This window comes from Pristiophorus japonicus, chromosome 20 (assembly GCF_044704955.1).
Source record: "Pristiophorus japonicus isolate sPriJap1 chromosome 20, sPriJap1.hap1, whole genome shotgun sequence".
Classification (NCBI taxonomy): domain Eukaryota; kingdom Metazoa; phylum Chordata; class Chondrichthyes; family Pristiophoridae; genus Pristiophorus; species Pristiophorus japonicus.
This window is the reverse complement of record NC_091996.1, coordinates 9,321,823-9,348,196: the sequence shown is the minus strand read 5'-3', so window position 1 is coordinate 9,348,196 and position 26,374 is coordinate 9,321,823. Positions and strand designations below refer to the sequence as shown.

General features: G+C 44.5%; 1 protein-coding gene across 1 annotated transcript; it reads right to left on the bottom strand.

Annotated features, from left to right (window-relative positions):
- Window positions 1-5,869: 5,869 nt before the first annotated feature.
- LOC139232863 (torsin-1A-like) lies at window positions 5,870-25,984 on the bottom strand. Its single transcript, XM_070863352.1, has 5 exons — window positions 25,730-25,984; window positions 21,150-21,415; window positions 16,225-16,400; window positions 11,276-11,403; window positions 5,870-6,988 (listed from the first exon to the last, which is right to left on the bottom strand). Exons 1-5 carry the CDS (start codon window positions 25,929-25,931, stop codon window positions 6,744-6,746), a joined length of 1,017 nt encoding a protein of 338 aa, XP_070719453.1. The 5' UTR covers window positions 25,932-25,984; the 3' UTR covers window positions 5,870-6,743.
- Between the last annotated feature and the right edge of the window lie 390 nt (window positions 25,985-26,374).

Genomic DNA, 26,374 nt, shown 5'->3' with positions numbered 1-26,374 from the left:
GCATGCCAGCTTTCAATGACTGATGAACCATGACACCCAGGTCTCGTTGCACCTCCCCTTTTTCTAATCTGTCACCATTCAGATAATATTCTACCTTCGTGTTTTTGCCCCCAAAGTGGATAACCTCACATTTATCCACATTATACTGCATCTGCCATGCATTTGCCCACTCACCTAACCTGTCCAAGTCACCCTGCAGCCTCTTAGCATCCTCCTCACAGCTCACACCGCCACCCAGCTTAGTGCCATCTGCAAACTTGGAGATATTACACTCAATTCCTTCATCTAAATCATTAATGTATATTGTAAAGAGCTGGGGTCCCAGCACTGAGCCCTGCAGCACCCCACAAGTCACTGCCTGCCATTCTGAAAAGGACCCGTTTATCCAGACTCTCTGCTTCCTGTCTGCCAACCAGTTCTCTATCCACGTCAGTACATTATCCCCAATACCATGTGCTTTAATTTTGCACACCAATCACTTGGACTGTGATGTATTTAGACTTTCAAAAGCCTTTTGAAAGTCCAAATACACCACATCCACTGGTTCTCCCTTGTCCACTCTACTAGTTACATCCTCAAAAAATTCCAGAAGATTTGTCAAGCATGATTTCCCTTTCATAAATCCATGCTGACTTGGACCGATCCTGTCACTGCTTTCCAAATGCGCTGCTATTTCATCTTTAATAACTGATTCCAACATTTTCCCCACTACTTATGTCAGGCTAACCGTTTTCTATAATTACCGTTTTCTCTCTCCCTCCTTTTTTAAAAAGTGGTGTTACATTAGCTACCCTCCAGTCCATAGGAACTGATCCAGAGTCAATAGAATGTTGGAAAATGATCACCAATGTATCCACTATTTCTAGGGCCACTTCTTTAAGGATGCAGACTATCGGCCTTCAATCCCATCAATTTCCCTAATACAATTTCCCGCCCAATAAGGATATCCTTCAGTTCCTCCTTCCCCTCGTACTTCCGGAAGGTTATTTGTGTCTTCACTAATCTTTTTCTCTTCACATATCTATAGAAGCTTTTGCAGTCAGTTTTTATGTTCCCAGCAAGCTTCCTCTCATACTCTATTTCCCCCCTCCTAATTAAACCCTTTGTCCCCCTCTGCTGAATTCTAAATTTCTCCCAGTCCTCACTTTTTCTGCAGCACTTTTTAAAATGGCCGAGTGCCAATGTTTCCTTCACACTGCGCGTGCGCGAACGCTCCAACGCGCAGGCGCAGGGTTGCCGGCACGGAAAAAACTCATTTAAATTGTACCCGCCCCCTCCTACTTACAAAATTGGCGTGAGTGGTAGGCTCCGCCCCCTGGGCGCCGCGCCAAGCAGCCATCGAGCTGCAAAGCGCTCGAGAATCGCGCGTTTTTTTTCAGGCGCCGTTTTCGTCGCGAAAAACGGGCGCCCAGCTCGGAGGGGCACCTGTTTTGCCGCGCGTGGAAACTTGGGGCCATAGATTCCACATCATCCATATTAATGTCCTTCCTTACTATTGCGTTAATCTCCTCTTTAACCAGTAACGCTACCCCACCTCCTTTTCCTTCCTGTCTATCCTATCTGAATATTGAATACCCCTGGAAATTGAGTTCCCAGCCTTGGTTACCCTGGAGCCATGTCTCCGTAATCCCAATTACATCATATCCGTTAACAGCTATCTGCGCAGTTAATTCATCCAACTTATTACGAATGCTCCTCGCACTGAGACTCAGAGCCTTCAGGCTTGTTTTTTTAACACTCTTTGACCTTTTAGAACTATGTTGTAATGTGGCCCTTTTTGATTTTTGCCCTTGATTTCTCTGCTCTCCACTCGTTTTTTTTCCTTCCTACCTTTTGCTTCTGCCCTCTTTTTACTTCACTCTGCCTCCCTGCATTGATTTCCATCCCCCTGCCATGTTAGTTTAACTCCTCCCCAACAGCACTAGCAAACACTCCGCCTAGGACATCGATTCCGGTCCTGTCCAGGTGCAGACCATCCGGTTTGTACTGGTCCCACCTCCCCCAGAACCGGTTCCAATGTCCCAGGAATTTGATTCCCTCCCCCTTGCACCATTCCTCAAACCACGTATTAATCTGAGCTATCCTGCGATTCCTGCTCTGACTAGCACGTGGCACTGGTAGCAATCCTGAGATTACTACCTTTGAGGTCCTACTTTTTAATTTAACTCCTAGCTCCCTAAATTCAGCTTGTAGTACCTCATCCTGTTTTTTACCTATATCATTGGTACCTATATGCACCACGACAGCTGGCTGTTCACCCTCCCCCTCCAGAATGCGCTGCAGCCGCTCTGAGACATCCTTGACCCTTGCACCAGGGAGGCAACATACCATCCTGGAGTCTCGTTTGCGGCCGCAGAAACGCTCTTCTATTCCCCTTACAATAGAATCCCCCATCACTATAGCTCTCCCACTCTTTTTCCTGCCCTCCTGTGCAGCAGAGCCACCCCTGGTGCCATGGACTTGGCTGCTGGTGCCTTCCCCCTGATGAGTCATCTCCCCCAACAGTATCCAAAGTGGTGTATCTGTTTTGGAGGGAGATGACCGCAGGGGACTCCTGCACTACCTTCCTTCCCCTGCTCTTCCTGATGGTCACTCATTCCCTCTCTGCCTGTGTAACCTTTACCTGCGGTGTGACCGACTCACTAAATGTTCTATTCACGACATCCTCAGCATCGCTGATGCTCCAGAGTGAATCCATCCGCAGCTCCAGAGGGTTGTAAATATGTGGAATTCGCTGCCTCAGAGAGCTGTGAAAGCTGGGACATTGAATAAATTTAAGACAGAGATAGACAGTTTCTTAACCAATAAGGGATTAAGGGGTTATGGGAAGCGGGCAGGGAAGTGGACCCGAGTCCAGGATCGGATCAGTCATGATCGTATTAAATGGCGGAGCAGGCTCGCAGGGCCGTATGGCCTACTCCTGCTCCTATTTCTTATGTTTTTATTTGCTGGACAGCAAACCAAGCTATCACCACGAGGAATAACCCTTCACAGCACTGAAAATGTTACTCTTACTTTTACAAGGCAGTAAGAAAGAAGGGTTACAGATTTTAGGTTCCCACACCACATCAGTGGGGTTGGTTCTCTACTCCCAGGCTTCAGAAAGTGCACATCAGAGCACTACTAACCCACTGCATTGTCACACCACCCTACAAATTCAGCTGTACCTGGGCTAGTACAGGAGAAGAACCAGCTAGTGTTCCTACATTACAACAGTGACCACACTTCAAATCTACTTCATTGGCTGTAAAGTACTTTGAGACATCCTGTGGTCATGAAAGGTGCTTATATACAAAAGCATGTCCTTTTTGTCATTGTTGTCTTACCTCTGCTTGTCTCTAACACTTTTTCTCTCTCTGTGTATAAGATGTGGGGCCCCAACCCTCTGGTAGTGCTAACCCTCTGAATACCTCAGAAACACTTCCGTTAAGTCAGTCAAAAAGACCAGGAATTTCCACATGGCACCTCCCATTGAAAAATATTTTCTTGAAAAGGAGAGGAAGAGTTGGCATGCCAGTCATGATGCTTCCCTTGCTGAGCTTCTCCAAGGAAATGCACAATGCCAAACAGTTGAAAAGCAAGCAGTAGTCATCGTCTCTTAACCCTCCCTCCCCCAAAGCCCCTTCCCCCCCCCCCCCCGCCCAAGCCGAGGGGGCAGGAGGAAGCAACAGGCCAAGAGAGCATCTGTACTCTGGCCTTCCTGAGATGAGAAGGAATTTCTTCTCTCAGAGGGTTGTAAATCTGTGGAATTCGCTGCCTCAGAGAGCCGTGGAAGCTAGGGCATTGAATATATTTAAGGCAAAGATAGTTTCTTAACCGATAAAGGAATAAAGGGGTTATGGGGAGCGGGCAGGGAAGTGGACGTGAGTACATGATCGGATCAGCCATGATCGTATTAAATGGCGGAGCAGGCTCGAGGGGCCGTATGGCCTACTCCTGCTTCTATTTCTTATGCTCACTATGGAGCCACCACCCAACTGGAGCGGGTTCGTGTGGGAGCAGGTGGGCCTAGGATTGGAGAGCAGTGCAATCAGACCAAGCAAGTAGAAGGCAATATTCCCTCATTTATTTTGGGTGCACGGCCCATTCAAAATACCGCAGGCCGCTCACCAGCTTTAACATGGGAAAACTTACGTTTATTAAGTTGATTAAGTCAAAACTCAAGTTTACTTTTTATTTAATAAAACAAATATTTTGAAATAAATTACTTCAGCTATACTTTTCTTCTACCAGTTTCCCCAATTGAATTTTTACAATTATTGTTTCAAGCTCTCTTTTACTATATTGAACTCTACATCTAACCTTTATTATTATATATATATATATATATATATAGTTTTTATCATCCTCAAATGCGCATTTTTTCCACATTGGAGAGCCGGTGAGACGACTGTGCAGGAGGACCAGAGAGCTACGTGGCCATGCTTAAAAAGAACATTGGTGAAAGGATCACTAGATTCGCTGCTCATGGTGTGGTCTCCACTACAATCAAATTTCCTCTACTTATAGTCGATTAAGACAAAACTTAAGTTTACTTTTTATTTAATGAAACAAAGATTTAAAAATAAATTACTTCAGCTATACTTTTCTTCTGCCAGTTTCCCCAATTAAACTTTTTCAATTCAAGTTTCAAGCTCTCCATTACTATATTAAACTCTGTACATCTCACCTTTATTACTACAAAAATATAGCTTTTATCATCCTCAAATTTGATTCCACAATCCAGTGCCATTCTGAGTCTCAAACTACAATTATTATTCAATTTAATTTCTATATAAAATAGTTTTTAAACAAAAAATTAATTTACTGTATTCATTATAAAACCAACAGCCTCCACCTTAAATCTCTTTGGGTCACCATATTATAAAAATGATATCGAGGGTGCAGAGAAGATTTACAAGGATGATACCAGAAATGCGAGGGTATAAATATCAGGAAATGATGAACAGGCTGGGTCTCTTTTCTCTTGAAAAAAGGCTGAGGGGTGATCTAATAGAGATCTTTAAAATTATGAAAGGTTTTGATAGAGTGGATACAGAGAGAATGTTTCCACTTGTGGGGAAGAGCATAACTGGAGGCCATCAATACAAGATAGTCGCCAAGAAATCAAATAGGGAATTCAGATGAAACTCAGAGTGGTGAGAATGTGGAACTCACTACCACAGAGAGTGGTTGAAGTGAATAGTATAGATGCATTGAAGGGGAGGCTAGACAGGCATATGAGGGAGAAGGGAATAGAGAGTTAGATTTAGAGGAGGAAAGATGGGAGGAGGATAGAGTGGAGCATAAACATTGGCATGGACTGGCTGAGCTGAATGGCTTGCTACTGTGTCGTATACCCCATGTAATTCTTTCTGGAGTGGGTCTTGAACAATGTTTCCCTCTCATTTATTTTGGGTGTGCGGGCCCTTTAATTGCCTGCGTGGCCCCTTCATATTTTCGTGCACGCGTGGCTTTTCTCGTATTAAAGCCAGAGAGCGGCCTGCGCAGGTCCGCCAGACCGCTGCATGGCGGCGGCGCAGCTTAGCGGGATCATTGGTGTTGAACCCACAACTTTCTGACTCACGGTGGCCAGAGAGTGCTGCCCACTGAGCCAAAGGCCGACACCATAACTGAAATGTGAATCTGCCGTACAATCTAGTCCTGGGTTTCCTGCAGACTGATAAGAAGGCCTCTAAATTTGTATTATTGAATTTAATTTTTAACGCTCGTGTTATTTTAAACACAAATTGCCTTGGAAGTGCAATTCACAAAAATTCCCCAGAGTCAAAAACAATCTGAAAAAATAACACACGTGTTCTCACATGTTAAAATTTAATTAAAAAAAATTCCTATTAACAGTGAAAAAAATTAGTTAAAAAAATGTCACACTGTAATAGATTTAATACATAGTATGTATTTTTCTTTATATTGAGCTAGTCACGTAATTGGACGCTACAAATGGCACCAGGGTTGTCCAGTTATCTGCATTAATTATTTTGTACAGCAGTTGCAACTGCTGAAAACAGACACAAAGTACACCCTTTTTGAGGGGTGTGTCGCTATTTTAACTGACCTGATTAAAACATAAAATGTACCAAAGTTCCATCTTTACATCTTCGACCTGTGAAAATGTTGAGGCACAAGCTCCCTCGGATTTTCCGTGTAAAGGAACAGAAGAACTGAAAAAAGTAATTCTGTCGTCAAAAGGCTCATTTGGGACAAGCTTTTTCCCTGTAAACTCATGTCCACTGCAAAGACTAAAGTTGAGTAACTTGGTGCATGGGGTGGAATCTTTTCTCACTGTAACTCCGGGGAGGGGGAATAAAGTTACAATACATCAGCAGATTTCACAGCAAGGTGCACAGGCTAGCGGATATTTACTCAGAGGTTAAGTTTTCACATCAAATTATCTGATTGGAAGATTTTGCAACAGCCTGATCACTGACTGCTGTGTTATAATTTCAACCAATTACTTCACCACTATGTAAACAAAGCGTGACACTCCCGATTGGTAAATAGCAGCTTGATATCGTCACAAGAACAACCTGCGGCAAACTCAGATAGGGTGAAAGCAGCCTCAAGGGGCCGTACAGGTGTTATCCACACCCTCCCAAGGCAGATTATCAGCGACATCAACTGCAGCACACAATGGCCCCATCGATTTTAATTATTTTATATATATGTATATATAAAAAAAGTGCCCAGTGTAGAAAAACCAAGTATTTTCAATTTTAAAAAAAACACACACACACAAGCACACGCTACAAGTAAAAGTCCACCTTGGTGGCCACAGTTTTGCAGCCTTTGTCTGAATAAATCTTTTCGCTCTCTGGAAAGTATGTCATTTCATCGGCTATTTCAGTAATGATGTGCTCGTCCTCCTCGTAACCCCGGGCTTTCAATTCCTCCCTGACGCACAGCTTCACGTGTTTGTACTCCAGGGGCAGGAAAGGGACAAAGTAGTCGACCAGGTTTTTGTCAATGAGGCTGGTGTGCCAGAACCCACCTATCCAACAAAAGAAAAAAATGAATCAGGTTACCTGGATTAAATTTTTTCCGGTCGACAACAGGCAAAGTTTCTCGATCACGTTACACGTTTTGAGTTGAATTTCATCCACACCGCTATGGCTATCCGTCTACAAGTCCTGGCTCAAGGTCCAACGAGCCTCGGTTTTAAAATTTCTCGTCCTTGTTTTCGAATCCCCCCCCCCAAAGACCTCTGCGCTCCTCCAATTCTGACCTTTTGTGCATCCCCCACTTCCTTCGCCCCACCATTGGCGGCTGTGCCTTCAGCTACCTGGGCCCTAAGCTCTGGAATGCCCTCCCTAAACCTCTCTGCCTCTCTCTCCTCCTTAAAGACGCTCCTTAAAACCTACCTCCTGCCCTAAGATCTCCGCATGTGGCGTGGTGTCAGATTTTGTTTGATAACGCTCCTGTAAAGTGCCTTGGGATGTTGTACTACATTAAAGGTGCTGTTGTTGATGCAGGGAGTTTCCAAACTCAACTATTAGGACAGGTGTCATAGGAAGAGAGAGGAAGTCAATTCACACTCATACTGCTCCAAGGTGGGCAGAGTCTTGACAGCCTATTGTCTGCCTGTATTCAGTAAAGAGGCAGGAGGTAGGTAGCTCATCCAGGATGGATTCAAATCCAAAGATGTTTTTAAAAAAAAATTTATTCACGAGATGTGGGCGCCACTGACAAGGCCAGCATTTATTGCCCATCCCTAATTGCCCTCGAGTGGCTCGCTAGGCCATTTCAGAGGGGCAGTTAAGAGTCAACCACATTGTTGTGGGTCTGGAGTCACATATAGGCCTAGACCGGGTAAGGACGGCAGATTCCCTTCCCTAAAGGACATTAGTGAACCAGATGGGTTTTTACGACAATCCGGTAGTTTTATGGTCACTATTACTGACACGAGCTTTTTGTTCCATATTTACTAAATTAACTGGATTTAAATTCCCCCCAGCTGCCTTGGTGGGATTTGAACTCACGACTCCTGGATTTTTAGTCCAGGCCTCTGGATTACTAGTCCCATAACATTACCACCATGCTACCATTCCCCTGATGTACTGACAAATCGTGCCCACCCAGTCTCCAGCAGGCTTGGCCGAGAGCAGTCTCCCGACACTCGCCCTCTAAATTGATGCATGAAGAATGGCCACTACATAACTGGGTAGGGTAGCGTAGTAGTTATAGTATAGCACACTGTCAGCTGTGGCTCAGTGGGTAGCACTCTTGCCTCGGAGTCAGAAGGTTGTGGGTTCAAGTCCTACTCCAGGGACTTGAGCACATGAAGCTAGGCTGACACTCCAGTGCAGTGCTCAGGGAGTGCTGCACTGTCAGAGGTGCCGACTTTCGGATGAGACGTTAAGTCGAGGTCCTACTCCTGCACCTATTTTCTATGTTTCTATGTTACACTTCAAAAAGTACATCATTGGCTGCAAAGTGCTTTGAGACCTCCGATGGTCGTGAAAAGCGCTACGTGAATGCAAGTCTTGCTTTCTTTTATGTTACTACACTAGTAATCCAGAGGCCTGGACTAACGATCCGGAGACACGAGTTCAAATCCCACCGCGGCAGCTGGGGAATTTAAATTCAGTTAATTAAATAAATCGGGAATAAAAAAGCTAGTATCAATAATGGTGACCGTGAAACTACCGGATTGTCACAAAAACCCATCTGGTTCACTCATGTCCTTTAGGGAAGGAAATCTGCCGCCCTTACCCGGTCTGGCCTATGTGTGACTCCAGACCCACAGCAATGTGGTTGACTCTTAACTGCCCTCTGAAATGACCCAGCAAGCCACACAGTTGTACCAAACCGCTACAAAGAGGTATACTCAGGAACTGCAGCGGTTCAAGAAGGCGGATCGCCACCAGCTTCTCAAGGGCAATTAAGGATGGGCATAAAATGCTAGCCTTGCCAGCGATGCCCACATCCCATGAACAAATTACAGGCCAGTCAGCCTAAGCTCAGTGGTGGGAAAATTACTGCCAAAAATTCTGAGGGACAGGATAAATCGTCATTTAGAAATAGACGTTAATCAAAGACTTGTTAAGGGAAGGTCATGTCTGACTAACTTGATTTGAATTTTTTGAGAAGGTAACAAGGAGGGTCGATGAAGGTAGTGCGTTTGATGTAGTATATATGGATTTTAGCAAGGCTTTTGATAAGGTCCCACATGGCAGAATGGTCACGAAAATAAAAGCCCATGGGATCCAAGGCAAAGTGGCAAGTTGGATCCAAAATTGGCTCAGAGGCAGGAAGCAATGGGTAATGGTTGATGGGTGATTTTGTGACTGGAAGGCTGTTTTCAGTGGGGTTCTTCAGGGCTCAGTACTCGTTCCCTTGCTTTTTGTGGTATATATCAATGATTTAGACTTGCATGTAGGGGGTATGATTAAGAAGTTTGCAGATGATACAAAAATTGGCTGTGTAATTGACAATGAAGAAGAAAGCTGTAGACTGCAGGAAGATATCAATGAATGGTCAGGTGGGCAGAATAGTGGCAAATGGAATTCAATCCTGAGAAGTGTGAGGTAATGTATTTGGGGAGGGCTAATAAGGCAAGGGAATACACATTAAATGGTAGGCCACTGAGAAGGGTGGAAGAACAAAGGGACCTGTGAGTGCATGTCCACAGATTCCTGAAGGTAGCAGGCCAGGTAGATAAGGTGGTTAACATAGAAACATAAAAATTTACAGTGCAGAAGGAGGCCATTCCGGCCCATCGTATCCGTGCTGGCCAACAAAGAGCCACACGGCCCTCGGTCAACAGCTCTGAAGGTTACATATAAACCTATGAACAATGAACAATGGCAGACAGGTAAAGAGCATCCGGCCTAACCAGTCCGCCCCCCACATGTGCGATACTCCATGTATTGCAACATTTTACACTCCACCCCACCCGGAGCCATACAATCTCCTGGGAGAGGCAAAAAAAGATACAAACACAGGCCAATTGGGGAAAAAAATCTGGGAAAATTCCTCTCCAGTTAAAAAGGCACACGGAATACTTGCCTTTATTAGCCAAGGCATAGGATACAAGAGCTGAGAGGTTATACTTGAACTGTATAAAACACTGGTTAGGTCACAGTTAGAGTATTGCCATCACAGAATCTGGTCACCACATTACAGGAAAGATGTGATTAAACTACAGAGGATACAGAGGAGATTTACAAGGATGTTGCCTGGATTGGAGAAGTTTAGCTATGAGGAAAGATTGGATAGGCTGGGTTTGTTTTTTTTTAAGAACAGAGGAGACTGAGTTGAGACCTTACTGAGGTGTATAAAATAATGAGGGGCCTAGATACAGTGAATAGGAAGGACCTTTTTCCCTTAGCAGAGGGGTCAACAATCAGGGGGCATAGATTTAAAGTAATTGGTGTGGGGTTTAGAGGGAATTTGGGGAAATTTCTTCACCCAGAGGGTGGTGGGGGTCTGGAACTCACTGCCTGAAAGGGTGGTAGAGGCAGAAATCCTCACTATATTTAAAAAGTACTTGGATGTGCACTTGAAGTGCAGTAAGCTACAGGTCTACGGACCTAGTGCTGGAAAGTGGATTGGGCTGGCTGTCGGCTGGCACGGACACAATGGGCCGAAATGGCCTCCTTCTGTGCTGTTAATTTCTGTGATTCTATGAATTAAAAAAAAATTGAGCTAGATACCAGAAGGCTACTGGCACCACTGGAACAGCGTGTCAGCTTATTCAAGAGTAAATTTGGTGAACCGAAAAGCAATGGCACAGTTTACACTCTTGAAAACATCCATATTGGCACATGTTGCTTACAAAGGGTTTCCAACAACTGATGAATTTTTTCTTGCTCCTCATTGCATATTTCCTCCAGTTCCTAAGCAAAAGTGCTCACTATTCAATTTGTGTGGAGGAGATCCAGTGCCGAAAAGATGAACCAGGGGTCACAGTCTAAGGATCCAGAACCAGGGGTCACAGTCTAAGGATAAGGGGTAAGCCATTTAGGACCGAGATGAGGAGAAACTTCTTCACTCAGAGAGTGGTGAACCTGTGGAATTCTCTACCACAGAAAGTTGTTGAGGCCAATTCACTAAATATATTCAAAAAGGAGTTAGATGTAGTCCTTACTACTAGGGGGATCAAGGGGTATGGCGAGAAAGCAGGAATGGGGTACTTAAGTTGCATGTTCAGCCATGAACTCATTGAATGGCGGTGCAGGCTCGAAGGGCCGAATGGCCTACTCCTGCACCTATTTTCTATGTTTCTAACCAGTGCAGCCCATGTCAAACCCTGCTAAAATGTGGCCAACACACTTACTCTTTTTGTTATTGAAGACTCCAATGGACACTTTACTCTCAAGGTCTTTCAAGAGAATGTCCTCCCTTTTTCTTCCTTTGTGCCAAAAGTCCAGCGTACTCTCAGTTATCCTTTCTCCACCTGCATTGCTGTTCACAACAGAGAAGTTAGGACAAACACACAATGGAAAACTGCAGTGTGTAAAACGAAGTACCTAGCTAGTCACAAAGTACATCCTCTGTGACTTTCAGCCATGGTGCATTATCCCTCCTCGTCCTACTCAACCCCAGTGCAGCCTTTGGTTAACCACACTACCCTCCTTAAACGCCTCTCCTCCATTATCCACCTCAGTGGGACTCCAGAGACTTGAGCACAAAATCCAGGCTGACACTCCAGTGCAGTGCTGAGTGAGCGCTGCACTGTTGGAGGTGCCGTCTTTCGGATGAGATGTTAAACCGAGGCCCCATCTGCTCTGTCAGATGTAAAAGATTCCACGGTGCTATTTCGAAAATTAGTGAGTGGTTAAGATCTGGAATTCACTGCCTGAAAGGGTGTTGGAGGCAGATTAAAGTGTGTCTTTCAAAAGGGAATTGGATAAGTACCTGAAGGAAAATAATTTGCAGGACTACGGGGAAAGGGCAGGGGAGTGGAACTAGTTGAAGTGCTCTTGCAGAGAGCTGGCACTGGCTCGATGGGCTAAATGGCCTTCTTCTGAGCTGTAATTATTCTATGATTCTATTCTATAAGAGCAGGGGATTCCTCTCCAATGTCCCGGGCCAATATTTATCCCTCAACTAACATCACCAAAACAGATTATCTGGTCATCATCACGTTGCTGTTTGTTGGAATTTGCTGTGCGCAATTTGGCTGCCGCATTTTCCGCGTTACAACAGTGACTACACTTCAAAAAGTACTTCATTGGCTGTAAAGTGCTTTGGGGCATGCCAAGATCGTGGAAGAACACAAGAATATAAGAATTAGGAACATGAATAGACCGTATGGTGCATCAAACTTGCTCCGCCATTCAATAAGACCATGGTTGATCTTCAATATCAACTCCCACCCGATCCCCATATCCCTTGATTTCCCGAGAGTCTAAAAATCTATTTATCTCGGCCTTGAATACACTCAGCGATGCAGCATCCACAGTACTCTGGGGCAGAGAATTCCAAAGATTCACATCTCTGAGTGAAGAAATTCCTCCTCATTTCAGTCTTAAATGACCGACTTTTCCTGAGACTGTGCCCCCCCCCCCCTGCTCTAGAGTCACCAGCCAGGGGAAACAGCTTCCTGGCATCTTCCCTGTCAAGCCCTCTCAAAATCTTGTATCAATGAGATCACACCTCAGTTTAAACTCCAGACAGCATCGGCCCAATCTACTCAATCTCTCCTCATAGGACAACCTTATTGAGGTGTATAAAACTATGAGGGGCCTAGATAGAGCAGAGAGAAAGGACCCATTTCCCTTAGCAGAGGAGTCAACAACTAGGGGGCATAGATTTAAGTAATTGGCACGAGGTTTCGAGAGGATTTGAGGGGGAATTTTTTCACCCAGAGGATGGTGAGCGTCTAAAACTCACTGCCTGCAAGGGCGGTAGAGGCAGAAACCCTCACCACATTTAAAAATACTTGGATGTGCCCTTGAAGTGCCGTAACCTGCAGGGATACGGACCAAGAGCTGGAAAGTGGGATTAGGCTGGGTAGCTCTTTGTCGGCCGGCACGGACACGATGGGCCGAAATGGCCTCCTTCCGTGCTGTAAATTTCTATGAACCCTCTCATCCCAGGAATCAATCTAGTGAACCTAGGCAGTGTAGAAATGCAAGTCTTTCTCAACAAATCTTTCCTCCGACGTGCAATACATTTACGCTTGTCTGTATTGAAGTGGGCTGGTTTACCCAGCTACATTTAAAAAAAAAAATTCTCATTCACTTTGTAAAGCGATTGATTTAAGTCGATGACCGACTGTGTCCATGTGGTTTAGAAACGTAGAAAATAGGTGCAGGAGTAGACCATTCGGCCCTTCGAGCCTGGACCAACATTCAATAAGATCATGGCTGATCATTCACCTCAGTACCCCTTTACTGCTTTCTCTCCATACCCGTTGATCCCTTTAGCCATAAGGGCCATATCTAACTCCCTCTTAAATATATCCAATGAACTGGCATCAACAAGTCTCGGCGGTAGGGAATTCCACAGGTTAACAACTCTCTGAGTGAAGAAGTTTCTCCTCATCTCAGTCCTAAATGGCTTACCTCTTATCCTTAGACTGTATCCCCTGGTTCTGGACTTCCCCAACATCGGGAACATTCTTCCTGCATCTAACCTGTCCAGTCCTGTCAGAATTTTATATGTTTCTGTGAGATCCCCTCTCATCCTTCTAAACTCCAGTGAATACAGGCCCAGTCGATCCAGTCTCTCCTCATATGTCAGTCCTGCCATCCCGGGAATCAGTCTGGTGAACCTTCGCTGCACTCCCTCAATAGCAAGAACGTCCTTCCTCAGATTAGGAGACCAAAACTGAACACAATTTTCCAGGTGAGGCCTCACCAAGGCCCTGTACAACTGCAGTAAGACCTCCCTGCTCCTATACTCAAATCCCCTAGCTATGAAGGCCAACATACCATTTGCCTTCTTCTCCTCCTGCTGTACCTGCATGCCAACTTTCAATGACTGATGTACCATGACACCCAGGTCTCGTTGCACCTCCCCTTTTCCTAATCTGCCAGCATTCAGATAATATTTTGTCTTCGTGTTTTTGCCCCCAAAGTGAATAACTTCACGTTTATCCACATTATACTGCATCTGCCATGCATTTGCCCACTCACCTAACCTGTCCAAGTCACCCTGCAGCCTCTTAGCATCCTCCTCACAGCTCACACCGCCACCCAGCTTAGTGTCATTTCCAAACTTGGAGATATTACACTCAATTCCTTCATCCAAATCATTAATGTATATTGTAAAGAGCTGGGGTCCCAGCACTGAGCCCTGCAGCACCCCACTAGTCACTGCCTGCCATTCTGAAAAGAACCCGTTTATCCCAACTCTCTGCTTCCTGTCTGCCAACCAGTTCTCTATCCACATCAGTACATTACCTCCAATACAATGTGCTTTAATTTTGCACACCAATCTCTTGTGTGGGACGTTGTCAAAAGCCTTTTGAAAGTCCAAATACACCACATCCACTGGTTCTCCCTTGTCCATTCTACTAGTTACATCCTCCAAAAATTCCAGAAGATTTGTCAAGCATGATTTCCCCCTCATAAGTCCATGCTGACTTGCACCAATCCTGTCACTGCTTTCCAAATACGCTGCTATTTCATCTTTAATAATTGATTCCAACATTTTCCCCACTACTGATGTCAGGCTAACCGGTCTATAATTACACGTTTTTTTCTCTCCCTCCTTTTTTAAAAAGTGGTGATACATTAGCTACCCTCCAGTCCATAGGAACTGATCCAGAGTCAACAGACTGTTCGAAAATGATCACCAATGCATCCAATTCTAGGGCGACTTCCTTAAGTACTCTGGGATGTAGACTATCGGGTCCCGTGGATTTATCAGCCTTCAATCCCATCAATTTCACTAACACATTTTCCTGACTAATAAGGATTTCCTTCAGTTCCTCCTTCTCACTAGACCCTCGGTCCCATAGTATTTCCGGAAGGTTATTTATGTCTTCTTTCGTGAAGACAGAACCAAAGTATTTGTTCAACTGGTCTGCCATTTCTTTGTTCCCCATTATAAATTCACCTGAATCTGACTGCAAGGGACCTACGTTTGTCTTCACTAATCTTTTTCTCTTCACATATCTATAGAAGCTTTTGCAGTTTTTATGTTCTCGGCAAGCTTCCTCTCATACTCTATTTCCCTCCTCCTAATTAAACCCTTTGTCCTCCTCTGCTGAATTATAAATTTCTCCCAATCCTCAGGTTTGTTGCTTTTTCTGGCCAATTTATATGCCTCCTCCTTGGATTTAACACTATCCTTAATTTCCCTTGTTAGCCACGGTTGAGCCACCTTCCCCGTTTTATTTTTACTCCAAACAGGGATGTACAATTGTTGAAGTACACCCACGTGATCTTTAAATGTTTGCCATTGCCTATCCACCGTCAACCCTTGAAGTACCATTTGCCAGTCTATTCTAGCCAATTCACTTCTCATACCATCGAAGTTACCTTTCCTTAAGTTCAGGACTCTAGTCTCTGAATTAACTGTGTCACTCTCCATCTTAATGAAGAATTCTACCATGTTATGGTCACTCTTCCCCAAGGGGCCTCGCACAACAAGATTGCTAATTAGTCCTTTCTCATTACACATCACCCAGTCTAGGATGGCCGCCCTCTAGTTGGTCTCGAAAACCATCCCTAATACACTCCAGGAAATCCTCCTCCACCATATTGCTACCTGTTTGATTAGCCCAATCTATATGTAGATTAAAGTCGCCCATGATAACTGCTGTACCTTTATTGCACACATCCCTAATTTCTTGTTTGATGCTGTCCCCAACCTCACTATTACTGTTTGGTGGTCGGTACACAACTCCCACTAGCGTTTTCTGCCCTTTGGTATTCCGCAGATCCACCCATACAGATTCCACATCATCCAAGCTAATGTCCTTCCTCACTATTGCGTTAATTTCCTCTTTAACCAGCAACACTACCTCACCTCCTTTTCCTTTCTGTCTATCCTTCCTGAATGTTGAATACCCCTGGATGTTGAGTTCCCAGCCTTGGTCACCCTGGAGCCATGTCTCCGTGATGCCAATTATATCATATTCATTAATTGCTGCCTGTGCAGTTAATTGGTCCACCTTATTACAGATACTCCTCGCATTGAGGCACAGAGCCTTCAGGCTTGTCTTTTTAACACACTTTGCCCCTGTAGAATTTTGCTGTAATGTGGCCCTTTTTGATTTTTGCCTTGCGTTTCTCTGCCCTCCACTTTTACAATAAACAAACGTGGACTTACCTCAGGAAAAGGAATATGGCCTTCCGGTACACCACTCCATCAATGTTATCGTAGTAGTCCAAGTAAGGCTTAATGGCGTCAATAAGTCCCGCTTGCATTTTGTCCATTTCATCAAAAATGAACATGGACCTGCCGCACAAGGTAACATTACCGCGAATCCATTTCTGTAGCTGCTCCTGAGGGGGAAAATTTATTTTTGTATAATATATATTCACAGAGGTGGCATTGCTTTTCCCGTCGCTACCCACTCGCCACCTCCACACCTATTCACAGCACCAACTCTGTTTCATACAGTATCGCTGGCATGATAGCATGTTGCCTCGAGTCAGGGCTGATTGTGATTACAGCACTGTTGCCCCGGTGTCAGCCAGTGGCTCAGTGGGCAGCACATTCACTCACCTGTGAGTCAGAAGGTTGTGGGTTCAAGTCCCACTCCAGAGACTCGAGCACAAAAATCTCGGCTAACACTCCCAATGCAGTGTTGAAGGAGCGCCACACTGTCGGAAATGATGTCTTTCGGATGAGACGTTAAACTGAGGCCTCGTCTGCTCTCAGGTGGACGTAAAAGATCCCATGGCACTATTTCGAAGATGAGCAGGGTAGTTAACCCCGGTGTCCTGGCCAATATTCAGCCCTCAACCAACATCACAATACGGAATATCTGGTCGTTATCACATTGCTGTTTGTGGGAGCTTGCTATGCGCAAATTGGCTGCTGCGTTTCCTACATTACAACAGTGACTACACTTCAAAAAGTACTACATTGGCTGTAAAGGTTCACCGAGTTTGATTCTGGAGGTGAGGGGGTTGACTTATGAAGATAGGTTGAGTAGGTTGGCCTTTACTTATTGGAGTTCAGAAGCATGAGAGGTGATCTTATCGAAACAGATAAAATAATGAGGGGGCTCGACAAGGTGGATACAGAGAGCACATTTCCACTCATAGGGGAAACTAAAACTAGGGGACATAGTCTCAGAATCAGGGGCCATCCATTTAAAACTGAGATGAGGAGGAATTTCTTCTCTCAGAGGGTTGTAAATCTATGGAATTCTCTGCCCCAGAAAGCTGTGGAGGCTGGGTCATTGGATATATTTAAGGCGGAGATGGACAGATTTTTGAGTGATAAGGGAATAAGGGGTTATGGGGAGCGGGCCGGGAAGTGGAGCTGAGTCCATGATCAGATCAGCCATGATCTTATTGAATGGTGGAGCAGGCTCCAGGGGCCAGGTGGCCGACTCCTGCTCCTATTTCTTATGATTCTTATGAAAGCGCTTAGGGGCATCTGGAGGTCATGAAAGGCGCTATAAAAATACAAGTCTTTCTTTTAGTGTGGCATGAACAAAATGCCACTCTAATAGCAAGGCTCGGCTGCTAGAGACAAGAGTACAGTGATGGAGGGACATCTGTTGCAAATGATGCAATGTGATTTTGTGAAGTCAGGACATGCATCATAGAAATCTAAGCATAGAAAGGGGCTAGATTGGGCCATCGTGCCTGTGCCACTGGCAGCTCCACTCCAGAACTATCTACTTTAATCTCCGTTTGCTGCTCTTTCCCCGTACTCTTTACTATTTTGCTACTTTGAGCGATTATTTGGATTCCCTTTTAAATGTGATTCAATCTGCATAAGACACCTGTGGTGATTTTTGCCAATCCTTCGCTTGACAGATATACATGAACACCATGTGACGCTCCCACTCCCACACTCGAAACACAATCTCACATGGACATTTTACGTGGATTGTAAGGGGGATGGAGTATAAAAGTAGGGAAGCTCGGCTACACGGCATTGGTGAGACCACACCTGGAGTACTGCGTACAGTTTTGGTCTCCTTATTTAAGGAGGGATATACTTGCACTGGAGGCAGTTCAGAGAAGGTTCACGAGATTGATTCCTGAGATGAAGGGGTTGTCATATGAAGAAGGTTGAGCACATTGGGCCTATACTCATTGGAGTTTAGAAGAATGAGAGGTGATCTTATTGAAACATATAAGATTCTGAGGGGACTTGACAGGTCAAGCCCTCATGGGGAAATCTAGAATTGGGGGCAAAGTTTCAGAATAAGGGGTCACCCATTTAAAATGGAGATGAGGAGGAATTTCTTCTCTCAGAGGGCCGTGAATCTTTGGAATTCTCTACCCCAGAGAGCTGTGGAGGCTGGGTCATTGAATATATTCAAAGGTGCAGATAGATAGATTTTTGAGTGGTAAGGGAGCAAAGGGTTATGGGGAGCGGGCAGGAAAGTGGAGCTGAATCCATGATCAGATCAGCCATGATCTTATTGAATGGCGGAGCAGGCTCGAGGGACCAAATGGCCTACTCCTGCTCCTATTTTTATGTTCTTATGATTTGGATATCGCTACTGCCTATCAAAGTCCCCATTGTTATTGCTGCCGTTTCTGTGGAGACCCATTCGAATGAGTGCCTCACCTTGCCAGATCACATACTTATCAAGGAAGCAACTCTAAGGTTCTATAAACAGTATCAAAGGGCATCGAGTTAGTTAATGTAGACAAACTCAGGATAATTCCACAAGTACGGATGGCATCATGTTAATCATTACTAAACACGTGATATAAAAACTTTCATGCCGCAACTTGGAAAATGTATTTCTTCCACCACTGCTGTGCTTAAGAACTTAAGGAATAGGAGCAGGAGTAGGCCATTTGGACCCTCGAGCCTGCTCCACCATTCAATAGGATCATGGCTGATCTGATCTTGGCCTCAACTCCACTTCCCTGCCTGCTCCCCATAACTCTTGACTCCCTTGTAGTTCAAAAATCTGTCGACCTCCACCTTAAATATATTCATTGACCCAGCCTCTACAGCTCTCTGGGGTAGAGAATTCCAAAGATTCACAACCCTCAGAGAAGAAATTCCTCCTCATCTCCGTTTTAAATGGGCAACACCTTATTCTGAAACTTTGCCCCCTAGTTCCAGATTCCCCCACCAGGGGAAACATCCTCTCAGCATCTACCCTGTCAAGCACCCTCAGAATCTTATATGTTTCAATAAGATCACCTCTCATTCTTCTAAACTCCAATGAGTACAGGCCCAACCTGCTCAACCTTCCTTCATAAGGCTTGTAATGCGACTTAAATTAATTAGATAGCTCTGTCAAAGAGCCAGCAGAGACGATGGGCCGAATGATCTCAATCTGTATTTTAAGATTCTGTGATTCTATAACCATAATAAACATCGCTATTAGACCGCACCTGGATACTGTGTTCAGTTCTGGGTACCACACCTGAGGAAGGATATATTGGCCTTGGAGTGCAGCACAGATTTACAATAATAACCGGACTCGAAGGGTTAAATTACGGAGAGAGATTACACAAATTATGGTTGCATTCCCTGGAATTTAGAAGGTTAAAGAGTGATTTGATCGAAGTTCTCAGGAGATTAAGGGAAACTGATAGGGTAGATAGAAAGAAACTATTTCAGCTGGTAGGGGAGTCTAGGACTAGGGGGCGCAGTCTAAAAATTAGAACCAGACCATTTAGGGGTGAAATTAGGAAAGACTTCTACACACAAATGGCAACTGATGTTCGTTCAATTGTTGATTTTAAATCTGAGATTGATATTTTTGATATTGTGGGATGTGGGCCAAAGGCGGGTATATGGAGTTAGGTCGCAGATCAGCCGTGATCTCATTGAATGGCGGAACAGGCTCGAGGGACTTGATGGCCTCCTCCTGTTCTATGCTTAATTACTTTCATCACTGCAACATCAATTACTTTAAATTAAATATGGCTCACTTTACAGCACTTGAAACAGTGTCTCATGAGCTGGGCAACTACTGCTCCTGAAAGACTACACAAGAACATAAGAAATAGGAGCAGGAGTCGGCCATTCGGCCCCTCGAGCCTACTCTGCCATTTAATAAGATCATGGCTGATCTGATCTTGGGCTCAGCTCCACTTCCCTGCCCGCTGCCCATAACCCTTCATTCCCTTATCGCTCAAAAATCTGTCTATCTCCACCTTAAATATATTCAATGACCCAGCCTTCACAGCTCTCTGGGGCCGAGAATTCCACAGACTCACGACCCTCAGAGAAGAAATTCATCCTCATCTCAGTTCTAAATGGGCGACCCCTTATTCTTAAACTATACCCTCTAGTTCTAGATGTCTCACGAGTGGAAACATCCTCTCTGCATCTACCCTGTCGAGCCCACTCAGTATTTTATATGTTTCAATAAGATCACCTCCCATTCTAAACTCCAATGAGTATAGGCGCAACCTTGCTTCATAAGTCAACCCCTTCATCTCAGGAATCAACCTAGAGTTTGGTGTCTTGCAGGCCACACGCGCTGGTACTGCGCTGTTCTTTTTGACGTTTAATTCTCATCACTTGATAAATGCAATAATTACGTCACGCTCGTTGATTCTTCAACGAGAATGTTACCCAAGTCACCAACATCACGGAGTTAGTAGCCCACATTCGGGGGGGGGGGGGGGGGGGGGGGGAAGGGCGGCGGAGGGAGAGGAATAGAACAAAATAAATAAAACGACCAACAACTTTACACTATGCATTATAAAAAAAAAAGACATGGGAGAGATTTTAGATTAATTAAACCTTGGGGTTCAGATGCTGTTGTGAGATTTAAGCGATATCTTGTTTCCAGATAATGGCATCACTTGAACCCCTCAGTTAAACATAATTCACCCTTGGGTATCCATTATTTCATACATAACCCATTTGAACCCTTTGATTAAAATACAGCCTGTAATTCACTCCTGGGTATCCATTATTTTATAGAGCCTATTTGAACCCTTCAATTAAAATACAGCCCATAACTCACTCCTGGGTAGCCACTACTCTCCACATAACCCTGGCTCTAACTTCACTTTGTTTCGGATCCTTAACCGTGGCAAGCAGTTGACTGATCACGTCCCATCGAACAACACGAGGCTTAATCATACCTTATAGTGGCTGAGGTGCTCAGGATGAGGGAAGTGGAGAGTGGAGACAAACTGGTGGACATAGTCACTCTCCAGTCCGTTTCTGTAAATGTTCTCGGCTATTATTTTACTAAGTAGGTTCTTGCCTGTCCCAGTCCAGCCGTGTAGAGATAGAGTGAGGGGCTTTTTGGGGGTTGGATTAGTCAAGAAACCTTTGATCGCCTTCAAAACTACTTGCGTGGCAATGTGTTGTCCGAACAGTTTGTTTTCCAAGTCCGTCTTCAACCCTGGTTGTGTAAATAAAACAAGACTCAGATCATCACACAAATAAAAACATTCCTTTAACAGCACAGTTTCGCCATCATTATTCATAAAATGCATTTAGTGTTTAAAAAATTATCTTTAGAATAGAATCATACAGCACAGAAGGAGGCCATTCGGCCCATCGTGCCTTTGCTGGCTCTGTGCGACTAATTGGATAACTCTTTCACTATCTTCCACCACCACCCCCCATCCCTTTCCCTATAGCCCTGCAATTTTTTCCCCTACAAGTATTTATACAATTTCCTTATGGAAGTTACTACTGAACCTTCCACCACCCTTTCAGGCATTCCAGATCGTAACAACTCGCTGCGTAAACACTACTCATCTCCCCTCTAATTCTTTTGCCAATTATCTTAAATCAGTGTCTTCTGGTTACCGACCTTCCTGCTAGTGGAACCAGTTTCTCCCGATCTACTCCAACAAAACCCCTCATAATTTTGAACACCTCTATTAAATCTCCCCTTAACCTTCTCTGTTCTAAAGAGAACAACCCCAGCTTCTGTAGTCTCTCTGCATAACTGAAGTCCCTCATCCCTGGTACCATTCTAGTAAATCTCCTCTGCACCCTCTCCAAGGCCTTGACATCCTTCCTGAAGTGTGGCACCCAGAATGGGACACAGTATTCCAGCCAAAGATCAGAATTATTTCACAATTCATTTCCTCCCCATCCCTCTTCTCCCTCCAGTTATATACTGTCACCAGGGAAAGTATCTGGCCGTTAGTGCGGACATGCAGAAACACCAGCTATGATTGGGTTCTCACAGCCCCGCCCCCCCCAAAAGACAATCATGTCCTACCCCTTAGGTGGTGTAAATCTATTAATGTCACTCTCATACTGCTGCTAGGCTCTATAACTCTTTCATTGTTCTGTAACCATGCCACAATTTTACTTCCCTTTTCACTGTATCATTTGTTGACTTTGAGAATGTCATGAATTATCCCATTTCATCCTTCAGTCTTCAATACACAGTTGATCTCATGAATCTCAACAACAACTTGTATTTATATAGCGCCTTTAACATAATAAAACGTCCCAAGGCGCTTCACAGGAGTGTTAGAAGACAAAACAGGTAAAGTTGACATCGAGCCACATAAGAAGAAATTACGGCAGAGTCAAAGAGATAGGTTTTAAGGAGCGTCTTAAAGGAGGAAAGAGAAGTAAAGAGATAGAGAGGTTTAGGGAGGGAGTTCCAGAGCTTGGGGCCTAGGCAACAGAAGGCACGGCCACCAATGGTTGAACGATTATAATCATGCTCAAGAGGGCAGAATTAGAGGAGCGCAGATATCTTAGGGGGTTGTGGGGCTGGAGGAGATTACAGAAATAGGGAGGGGCGAGGCCATGGAGGAATTTGAAAATAAGGTTGAGAATAAGGAGGATTTTAAAGCAGGAGAGGGAATCAGAGCGATTTGAGAGCGAGGGTTCTGGAGAGTGGGACTTGGGCGGTTGAAGCGATAGTTCCCAATGATGGGACAAAGGGAAGTAAAATTTTTCATCTCATAATGGGGCAGAAATTCCAGCCTCCCGGGTTCATACTGAGTATGTACCGACCCGGGAAGGCATCACAAAAGCCGGTTTTCAGCGCACAATGCGCATGCGCTGAAAACCAGCTTTTCCGATCTGTCAAGCTCCAGCTTGGCAGATCTTCCGTATTTCGGGAGCCAGGACATTTGCATGGGCAAGATTGTGGGATTTAGCCATATCTTGCCCAGCAAGTGTCCTGAAAACTCTTGCGCCTGATAAAAGCGATGTTTCACTACGTTAAAGGTGCTATACAAGTTGTTGTTAAAGCCCCACCTCCTGGACCAGGCTTTTGGTCACGTGTCCTAATGTCACCTTGCTTGGCGCCGCATCAGTTTTCCTGACACTCCTGTGAAGCACTGTGGGCCATTTTTCCTGCGTTTAAGGCATTATATGAATGCAAGTTGTTATAGATAACCAACCCCCTTTTAGAATTATCCAACAACTGGAACCATACTCAGCGAGAGCAATAAAGCCAGAGCCAAACAATATCTGCAAACTAACTATGAGTAACTATTACATTAATTGTACATTACCTGCATTACAACAGTGACTACATTTCAAAAGTACATCATTAGCTGTAAAGCGCTTTGGGATGTCTGGAGGCCATGAAAGACGCTATAGAAATGCAAGTCTGTCTTTCTTCTTACTACAATCTGGAATCAAATTATTATTGGCAATTGAAATCTTCTAAAAACTTGTATTGGTATTATAATTTGCGTTAGCAAATATGCATTATTCATACCATAGTGCCAATCATTATAATAGCTATCCCTCAAGAATGGGGGGGGTGCTGCAAAATAGCCTGTACATTGTAAATATCCCATGCAATGTTAAGTATTATGTGCATTGTAAATAAACAACATGTATTTATATAGCGCCAATAAAGTAGTGAAACGTCCCAAGGCGACTGTGTATGTTAAGAATTACGTGCATTGTAAATATCCTGTGCAATGGAAATACCTTGGCCAATTAGATATCCTGTGCATTCCAGATACCCCATGCACTGTAGATACCCTGGGCATTTTAAATATCCCATACATTGTGAATAAACTGTGCATGTTGTGTATTATGTGCATTGTAAATACCCCTGTATATTATAAATAATTACCCTGTGCATTGTAAATACCCCGTACATTGTAAATATGAACTGAAGTGCAACATCCCCACCGACACCTGGAAATCCCTGGCCCAAGACCTCAAGTCTCTTTGCCGTGAGCACACGGAAGCCAAGTGCCAACAGCGGAAAGAGCGCATGGCAACCCAAGCACCCCACCCACCCGTCCCTTCAACTACTGTCTGCCCCACCTGTGACAGAGACTGCAGATCCTGCATCGGTCTCATCAGTCCCAAGAACTCATTTTAGTGCGGAGGCAAGTCATCCTCGACTCCAAGGGACTGCCCAAGAAAAGAGTAAATACCCTGTGGTACTGTAAATACCCTGTAAATACCCTGCACTGTAAATACCCTGTAAATACCCTGTGTACTGTAAATACCCTGTGTACTGTAAATACCCTGTAAATACCCTGTGTACTGTAAATATCGTGTACTGTAAATACATTGTAAATACCGTGTACTGTAAATACCCTGTACTGTAAATACATTGTAAATACCCTGTACTGTAAATACATTGTAAATACCCTGTGTACTGTAAATACCGTGTACTATAAATCCCTGCACTGTAAATACCCTGCACTGTAAATACCCTGTTCACTGTAAATACACTGCACTGGAAATACCCCAAGCACTGTAAATACCCAGTAAATACACTAAATACCCATGCGCTGCAGATACCCCGCCGCCGTAAATACCCCGTGCACTGCAGATACCCTGTAAATACCCCGTGCACTGTAGATACTCTGTAAATACCCCATCCACTATAAATACCCTGTAAACACCATGCACTATAAATACACCATGCACTGTAAATACCCTGTAAATACCCCATCCACTATAAATACCCTGTAAATATCATGCACTATAAATACACCATGCACTGTAAATACCCCGTGCACTGTAAATACTCTGTAAATACCCCATCCACTATAAATACCCTGTAAATACCATGCACTATAAATACACCATGCACTATAAATACCCCGTGCACTGTAAAATACCCCGTGCACTGTAAATACTCTGTAAATACCCCATCCACTATAAATACCCTGTAAACACCATGCACTATAAATACACCATGCACTGTAAATACCCCATGCACTGTAAATACACTGTAAATACCCTGTGCACTGCAGATACCCTGTAAATACCCCGTGCACTGTAAATACACTGTAAATACCCTGTGCACTGCAGATACTCTGTAAATACCCCGTCCACTATAAATACCCTGTAAACACCATGCACTATAAATGCACCATGCACTGTAAATACCCCGTGCACTGTAAATACACTGTAAATACCATGCACTATAAATGCACCATGCACTGTAAATACCCCGTGCACTGTAAATACACTGTAAATACCATGCACTATAAATGCACCATGCACTGTAAATACCCCGTGCACTGTAAATACACTGTAAATACCATGCACTATAAATGCACCATGCACTGTAAATACCCCGTGCACTGTAAATACACTGTAAATACCATGCACTATAAATGCACCATGCACTGTAAATACCCCGTGCACTGTAAATACCCCGTGCACTGTAAATACCATGCACTGTAAATACCCCGTGCACTGTAAACACTCTGTAAATACCCCGTGCAGTGCAGGCCCAGTTGGCCTGCTGCATTACCTGTCAGGTTGAGCTGCACCCACTGGGCCTCGCAGCACTCCTGGAACTTGCAGTAGAGCGTGGGGAAGGTGCTGAGGAGGCCGGTCAGCGCGGTGGCCACCCCGACCGCGATGCCCATGCTGATGGGCTCAACGGCGGCCGCCAGCGGGGCGGAGCGGAGCAGGAGGAGCAGCAGGAGCGCGGGCCGGGACAGTGGCTCCATTCCCTCGGACCGGTCAGATACCACGGCAACCGTTACAACAACAACCCACCGGCCCTGCACACCCGGCCGGAAACCAGACGCCGCCACTTCCGCCCCGTACAGCTCGCCCCGGCCGCCATCTTTGTGCGGGGCAAAAGCAACAACAACTTGTATGTCAAACAACTTGTACATCACAACAACTTGTACATAACAACTTTTAATCATTTATATAGCACTATTAATGTAGCAAAACAAGCGAACCTGAGAATAGATTCAGTGGGGAGGGGAGTAAAGCTGGAATTAGAAAGCAAAAATGAAGAAAGTGAGTTTGAAGGAAAGAAGAAACAAGCAGGAAAAAAGGGTAAAAGCTCTTTCTCTAAATGCACGTAGCATTCGTAACAAAATAGATGAGTTGACGGCACAAATAGATACAAATGGGTATGATCTGATAGCCATTACAGAGA